The following is an 8,297-nucleotide window of genomic DNA, read 5'->3' on the forward strand; positions in this document are numbered from 1 at the left end:
TTATTCTGACTTAGTGCCTCCCACTGGTTTGTTTTCAAACTAGTACACCTTGCTATTGCTGAGCAAGTTGTTCTTTTGGTGGTGAAGAGTTGGAGATCTTGCATTTGGTAGCAGTTGATGAATAAAAGGTCCTCATTAAATACTCTCTTCCTCCAGTTCCTCTGCTCTCCAGCCCAGTGTAACTGTTGGGATCCTGTGTGTGAATGCCCTATTCATCCTCCAATCCCAAGCAGTATCTCTTCATATTGTGGATGTGCTTCATGCATGTTCTGCAGACAAATATCAGTCTCTCTTAGGTTTTTTGAAGTCTCCTACCATTCTCCCAAAAAACCCAGGAGAAGGATTTGGTCATGCTCTGGATGCTGAAAGATTGATCTGCTGACTGTATATTTAAGCTTCCTTGCTGTACTTCTTTGTAAAGTGAGGAATGGTTTTTGATGCAGTTGTGTGATGCTGTTTCTTCCTGTTGCTATACAGCTTTGCAGTAAGCAAACAGGTGACTTGTAGTTTGTTAGTAAAATGAAGTAGAAATCCCATCTACTGAATAGGAAAGAAAGCTGAGTTGTGCAGTTGCACCATTTCTCTGCTGTCTGGGCCTGCACTGTGGCATGCAAGAAAACAGGGCAAGGATATTGGGGCACTGCTTGGGATGTGCCCAGGAGCTTCCTGCACTTTTCTGCTCTAACCTAGTGCCAGCCTTTGTCTCTTCTGAGTCTTGGGTAGAAATTATTCTACTCCATGTAGCCTAAATCTGCAGGGTTATGACTCTTTACACGTCGAGCCTGTGTTCCAGCACTGTTAGGCTGTAAGGTTTCCGTTGTTACTTTCCAGATGTCCAGGCAGTTGCTTACGAAGAGCCAAAGCACTGGTGCTCCATCGTCTACTATGAGCTGAACAACCGTGTTGGGGAGGCGTTCCACGCGTCCTCCACCAGCATTCTGGTGGATGGCTTCACTGACCCCTCAAACAACAAGAACAGGTTCTGCCTGGGGCTGCTTTCCAACGTCAACCGCAACTCCACCATTGAGAACACGAGGCGGCACATCGGCAAAGGTGGGTTTGGGATCTGGCCATCCATTTTGGAGGTGGGTGGCATTTCCTGAGACATACAACCTGGGCCACTTCCCTCAAGAGTAAGCTGCTCTTCCCTAGGATGTGGGAGAAGTGCCTGTGTTGGTAAACATATAATTTTCTGGCCTAGTCTTATAAACAAAGTATTGTTCCTACCTGGTGTGTAATTACAGGAAGCTTTTACCCTTAATCAATTTTTAATTGCCTGAAGGCTATCGAAATGTAAACTAGAATGAGAGGTTAAGGCAGTTTGTGTAATGAAATGGTTTTGATTTATCTTGATTATTGCTGTATATGGAAATCCTCACTGTGGTTCTTGGCACCAAATTTTTTAGGTAGCCTTAGTTCTAACATAAATTAGCTATTCTAAGATGTATTTTGGGAGATAACCTGCTAAATCAGTTTATTCCAAATGCATGTTTCACAGGCTGGTGATTCTTTCCGTGGGAATTTTTTGCTTCCCTTCCATGTCTGTGACAGTCTTGCAAAAGAGAAAATCTTCATCTTTATGCCTGACTAATACAGTCCTCTTTTCTGAACTCACCTGTAATGCAAATGGCAGGCAAAACTGACATTGCCCCCTGCTATGGGGCCATTCCTGCAAGGCAAATATTTTAGGTATTTACATTATTTGTAAACTATAAATTTTCTGAGACAGTTGAGGGTTCAGCATGCCCAAGCAGTGGGGTGGATGTTTTACGTGCCAGTTCATGAGAGGAGGAAAGAATTGAAGCTGAAGAGAACTGTCAGGTCCTTGAGTTTGAGTCCCCAGTCTGGAGAGCTCTTCTCTTCATAAGAACTTGTGCAGCTCTCAGCAGTGCACCACACCTGTGTTGTGCCACTCAAGTGCTAATACTTCTTCCTTCTTTTCCTCCCCATCCATCTTCCCAAGTATCAGGATATTTATTTAACACCTCATTCATTTTTCCTGTTAAGAGTAACCCAGCTGCAGGCAGAATTCTGCTGAAGCACTTAACTGTGTGTGTACCAAAGCAGAGCATGGGAGAGACAAGGATGCAGTTGAATAGTAAATGCGTACAAGTAATGGTGATGTAGAACTGTTAGTCTTTGAGAAAGGAGGAGTAAATCCCAAACCTGAAGACATAGCCATAAATGTTTTTGCAGATCAGGTGGGAGTATGTATGTACCCACACAGTCAGTGGCAAAATCTTACATGACAGAGCACAGTCAAGGCTTTCTTACTGGACTGCAGTCGAGTTTTTTAATTCTGTGTGTTCACCTCTGGGATTTGTGACATTGTGGGAGGTGAAAGGTTTAAGTAGCAAATAAACCATTTTTAAACACAGAACGTAAATTTTCGGGCTTTCTCAAAACCTTTGGAATTGACTCCTACTGATACAAAGGTTCTCTATATGCTACTCTTCTGGGGCTTTGCTGCTGTGGAAGACAGGTGAGGGAGCAGGCACTAGAAGGGGAAAGCACTGTAAAATTTGTGTGTACTCTCATTTGGCAGATATGGCTGAAGAATTTGAAGGCCTTTTTTTTTCCCCACCTAGCTTTCTGAAATCAAAGCTAGCTGACAAAACTCATGCTACCCAAACTAGAATTCAAGACTTCTCCAGAGCATCAAAGCTTGGGGCTGGTTTAGTATCTACAAATGATGCAGCAGGTTTCTGCTCTCTCTGCTTGGATTCCCAATAACTGCTTCACTTAAATATAACAAGAAAAAGTTCAAGTGGTCAGGTTGTCCAATGGGAAGGCATCAAAACTACTGTGCTTGCGGGTTTAGTGTTGCTGAATATGTAACATGTTGATTCCCCTTACATACATACGTACATACATGCATAGCCTTCTTTCAGATCGCCTGCTGATGAAAGAGAAAAGTAAAAATGAAGGCTGAAGACAGATGATGTTCTGATATGCAGTTAAGGTTTATCTCTTTAAGCAGAAGCCTATCTCTGTGGAGAAAGAGCATGAAAACAGACACAGATGTGAATTTGTCAACCCTCCTTATGCCAACCTTCTCCTCGCAGGGGTCCATCTCTACTACGTTGGTGGGGAGGTGTACGCTGAATGTCTGAGCGACAGCAGCATCTTTGTGCAAAGTCGGAACTGCAACTACCACCACGGCTTCCATCCCACCACAGTCTGCAAAATCCCCAGTGGCTGCAGTCTGAAGATTTTCAATAATCAAGAGTTTGCTCAGCTTCTGGCTCAGTCCGTGAACCATGGCTTTGAGACAGTGTATGAGCTTACGAAGATGTGCACTCTCCGGATGAGTTTTGTAAAGGTACGTGATTATTTTATAAGCAAAGTAAATTATTTTTTCTTAATGTCATGATTTTGAATGGTCCAGTAACTCTCTTCATCAGCTTATTAATGGCTGCTGAATTTTAAGGATGGAATGCTCACTGGGTCTAAAACAGATCTCAGTGAAATGAAGTATTTGGGGACAGAAGCCCATCTGACCCACATACTTAGAAAGCTTGAGGTGACTTGCAGAAGATGTTTCTTCACGTAAGTCCTCTAAATCTTGACCAGCAACTCACAAATTAGGAACTGCAGTCATTATTTAGAATAATATGCATACATTTCTATTCTAGGAGGGCATGCAAGGTCAGGATTTGTGATGTGGCTGTTGTGTGAGTGTCAACATAGGTACTGATATAAAAGGGCTGGTCCTTACATGAAAGTAATCAAATGAAGATGGTGATATGCTGCAGTGCTCTTCATGATGGGAAGATGGGAACTTTCAGATGTGTTAAGACAGGGGTTCCTAAAATTGAATAGGCTGTATCTCTGCAGCCTACAGAGTTGTATGGCAGTGTTGCCTAAACAAACAGGACCTCCTGTGTATTGGAAGTTGTTAGAATTGAGGGGTCTGTGGACTCCGGCGGGGGGAGAAATTGCAGTCCAAACCAATATGGTTGATAAAAGCAAACTCCATTTATTAGGAATCCAGAGGCACTTATATAGTATACCAGCTTGTTAACTCTTAAGTGGCTTAAAACTTACCAAAGCGCATTTCTACTTCTACATAATTGGACTTACATTGGCAAGCTTCTACAGCTATGTTATGATTAAAAGAATTCAGAGTTCACCTCCCCTTCTCCGGGTCTTATCTGTACAGCTGTACCTTCTCAAACTCCCTTCTTGTTCCCAGGCCTGTTTTTTCACACAGGGATTTTCTCATGGAGAGTTTTTCTCACACAGGCCTTTGGCTTGCAGGCTCTTGCTTGTACAGTTCTTTTATTGATCCCATAATTCTATCAATGATCCATGCCTTGCAACAGGAAGTTGCACTGCACAGTGTTCAGAGCTGCTGCCACCTGTGCTGGGAGCTGGGAAATCCCTTCATTAGGGGTTAATACAGAGCAGAGCAAACTGTACCTCCAGATGTCATGATCTTCTCTTCAGACCTGCCCCAGAAATGGTTCACTTACAAAACAATTTTGAATGCTTTTAAATATCTCTTTGTATCTTTGGTAATTACTGTAACAGAATCAGGTGTGAGCTGAAACAAAACCTGCCTTAACTTGAGAAGTAGCCTGATGGGGAATGGCCATTCCCTCTTTCTCCAAGGATGAATGCTTCTGACTTACTGCTCAGTTTATCATCTCCATCCTGAGAATGATACTTTGGTTCTTGTCAGACAGATGCCTCACCCCCATTTCCACATCAGTCTATCACCTCATCTTTTAATTTTTTTATCTGTTTGGCAGCATCTCCCCCCAATTTGTTCTGTTTTCAGTCTTGGCAGAGAAGATTTGAATATCCCCCTCTTCAGAGGCTTTATAGGGACCTCAGGCAGCTGGCAGTGATGTATGGGGAAATTTTGCACTGCCACAGGTTATGCCTTTAAAGACTTCCATTCCAAGAGTTCGGACACAATACTTTTTCCACATTTATGATTTTTTAGCTTTTGATTTGTTTGTTGAAATGTGATAATAGTTGGTGGGTGCTATGGGTGCTATGCCACCCTGCTGATAATGACTGTTGAAAGCTATTTTGGTAAGAAGTATACTTTTCATGTATTTAATACTATAATATAAGGTGATTTGTTTTTTCTTTCCCCACTTATGATTCTGTTTCCAGGGCTGGGGAGCTGAGTATCATCGCCAGGATGTAACGAGCACTCCTTGCTGGATAGAGATACATCTCCATGGTCCCCTTCAGTGGCTGGATAAAGTACTTACTCAGATGGGCTCTCCTCATAATCCCATTTCTTCAGTGTCTTAAAAAGTCCCAAGCTCCTGCATTTTGGAAACAGTTGAGCCTTGCATGTACTTGAAAGATGTATGAGTCAGACACACATTTTTATTTTTTTTTCCCCCTCAACTGGCAACAGCTGAAAAAGAGCCATGAAAACACTTGACTTCTGTGACCAACTGTTGGATTCAGAAAACAAAGATAAATAAACCCCTTTGACATACTGTCGGTATAAAGAATTCTAGTTTACATTGTAATGTACTATTGTGGAGTTGATTTGTGGGGCTTAGTACAAGAGGGACGACAGAGCCAAAGCCAAACTCAGTGTGCTGGACCCAGTTCCCAAAGGATTTTTCTGTAGCCGGCACTCTTAAGGTTCTCCTTCCTCATTCAGCACTCGCTGGTTTCCCCCTTGTCCTCTGGAGCTAAGAGTGGAAGTTGGCCAAGTCTGCTTTTTGCAGCCTCTCTTCAGTACTTCTTAAAAACATGACATTGATGGTTGCTGTTCTCTTTGAAAGTAAAAGAAATCATAAGGTTTAATCTCAGTAACTGTGTGCTATCTCTGAAATTGTGTCCTGACCATACTACTGTAAGAATGTTAGGTATGTTCTTTTGCTAAATGTATGTATGGTGTATTTGAAAGTTTAGAAATAAATTAGATTTAGACCATAAAGGAATTAGGAATATTTGAATGGGGGGAGGTGGGAGTGGGAGGGGAAAATGACAACTGAAATGTAGAATATATTGTAAACATAGTGTGTTAGTTTAAACTGAGGTCTGAATTTTGTTGTGCATTTTGTTTTCATAGTGGCTTCATCTTGTTAGTTCGGACTATTTTTGCCTCTTCCTTTTCCCCCAAAGCAGTTGTGCAGCTTCTTTTACCCATGAAGAGGACAAAATGATTAATTACTGCAGTTTGAAGGCTGCAGCTCTATGTATTTCAAGACAAATTTGTACAGAGTGCTCTTTAACTATTGAGCAGTTTTATACAGTTTATGTAACAAAAGTAGGCTTTTAATTTTGTGAGAGAATTTTGTTTTGCCAAACCTAGTAACTGTTAATTGTTTGGAGGACTTCAGTATCCCTGTGGGGGTCTATTTCAAACTTCAAAAAAATATATATATTTTTAATTTTTTTTTTTTTACTGCTTTGTTTATTTTCTTCTCTTTGCTCTTTTATATTCATGTAAGCTGTAGTACTTTTAAGTACTTTTATTCCAAAACGAGTGAGTCCTCTTTACTGGAAATTTTGAATAAAACCTGTTGTTACTGCATACATTTGATTAAAACCTTGTCTTGTCCACTTCTTAGCAGACTCTTAACAAACCAGATAAAGGTGTGGTCTTGGAGGAGGAACAACTAGAAATGAAGATGTGCTGAGCTTTGACATAATGATTAGTACAGGTTAGTAGCTGAATTAAACTCAGGAGTGAGGGGACGCTGAGCAGCAGAGCTCCGTGTGTGTTCAGCCAGACACAGAATGCATCTGTCTGTCACTGTAAAGAGTAATAGCCCTTTTTGGAGTATGAGTGTCTTGGTTTGAAATCAATCCCACCTTTTTCTCTTTTTTTTTTTTTTTTCCTTTGTTAAAGTTAATTCCACTGCTTGGCTCAGTATATATTTTTAAAATTAACAATTCTCCCCCTGCACAGGGAAAAAAAAAACCCTAATGTTCAAGTTCCCTATAGAGAAGAGAGAAGAACCTGGTACTTCTAAATTCCAAGAACGGGTTTTTTGGTTTTGTTCAGATTCAGTTTGACATATCTTTTTCATAAAGAAGCAGTCATAGCACAAATGTAAGTCTTTAAAATAAATAAAATTTAAAGATGACCAAAAAGAAAAACAATGCTTGCTGCTCAGGCACTGTCTTTGGTTTTGATATCTTCAGCCCCTGCTACATAAACTCCCAGCCGTTCCCAACAGTTTCATTCCTTTTATGGAATGCAGCTGTGAGGTAGTGACTTCTTTTTTAATTAGTGCTGTAACCATCCATCATGCAAGTCTTAAGGAGTGTTTCTGCTTGGATGTTTTAATATTTGGATGATCCTGTGCAAGTTTTGATAAACTTTGAAAAAGTGTTGGAGTAAGAAAAGACAGTTTTATGTTGTAACTGCTTTGAATGTTGCTGTCTTGTATGTTTTGGGCTGTAAAGCCTCTCTGTTTTTCCTAAACAGGGATTAAAATTATAAAATAGTAGCTCTGCAGTGCCTCAGAAACTTTCAGTGGTAATCTGAATTAAGTGGGACCTGCAGGATCCCAGTTTTTCTAAATTCCTTCTGTTATTCTGGAATACTGTTGAAGTGCTGGGTACATAGTATTTTCTTTATCTGTTATCCAGATACCTGTTTGCTTGTGGTGTGGAAAGGAAAATGGTCAGGTGCAAGGAAAAAGTGGAGCATCATATGATGGCACAGAGTATCTCAGCTGTACTTCATTAAACAAGATGAGTGAATTGGAGTAGCACCTGTGACTCTCCGGTGGTTTTTGTCTGGGTTAATTTTCTTTTACAGTTACTGGTACGGGGCTGTTTTGGATTTGTGCTGGAAACAGTGTTGATAACACAGGGATATTTTTGTTACTGCTGAGCAGGGCTTGCACAGAGCCAAGGCCTTTTCTGCCTCTCACTCTGATGCCTGAAGAGGCCACCTAAAAACAGAGACTAGACAAGAATAAGGGAACAAAGGTAGGTATTTATTTGAAGGGCCTTCAAAGGTACACCCTGGGGAGCCAGATGGACCCTAAGATGGACAACAGGTCACAAGTTCTTCATACTTTTATAAGTTTGGTTCATTTGCATATTTAATTCTCCAATTAAAGCTTCAGTTAATGATGTAGTTTCCCCAAGCTTGCCCTTCCTTTTAGAGTTTTTGGTTTACTTTTTGGGCCTAGGACAGTCTGAGTGTCCTTGGAGAGCAGGTCTGGAGAGGCTTTGTTATGTCTGCCTAGCATGAGAGAGCAGAAGTTAACAGGCTACAAGGAACTTCAGAGTTACACACTAAGCAGTACAGAATTTGAAAAATATAAAAGTTAAAACCTAAGGCATCAACCCCACCCCAC

General features: G+C 41.0%; 1 protein-coding gene across 3 annotated transcripts in view; it reads left to right on the forward strand.

Moving 5' to 3' along the window:
* The window catches only part of SMAD1 (SMAD family member 1), a 64,375-nt gene extending 57,846 nt beyond the window's left edge, over positions 1-6,529 (forward strand). For all 3 annotated transcript variants that reach the window (XM_042049710.1, XM_042049708.1, XM_042049709.1), the window contains exons 5-7: positions 832-1,053; positions 3,066-3,322; positions 5,128-6,529. In XM_042049710.1, coding sequence (XP_041905644.1) covers positions 832-1,053; positions 3,066-3,322; positions 5,128-5,271 — 623 coding nt within the window. In that variant the 3' untranslated portion in view covers positions 5,272-6,529. The remainder of the gene's footprint in view (positions 1-831; positions 1,054-3,065; positions 3,323-5,127) is intronic.
* Positions 6,530-8,297: the final 1,768 nt, after the last annotated feature.

The sequence above is a fragment of the Corvus kubaryi genome, unplaced genomic scaffold (assembly GCF_017639235.1).
Source record: "Corvus kubaryi isolate FWS band 111438036 unplaced genomic scaffold, C.kubaryi_AGA036_p1.0 71, whole genome shotgun sequence".
Classification (NCBI taxonomy): domain Eukaryota; kingdom Metazoa; phylum Chordata; class Aves; order Passeriformes; family Corvidae; genus Corvus; species Corvus kubaryi.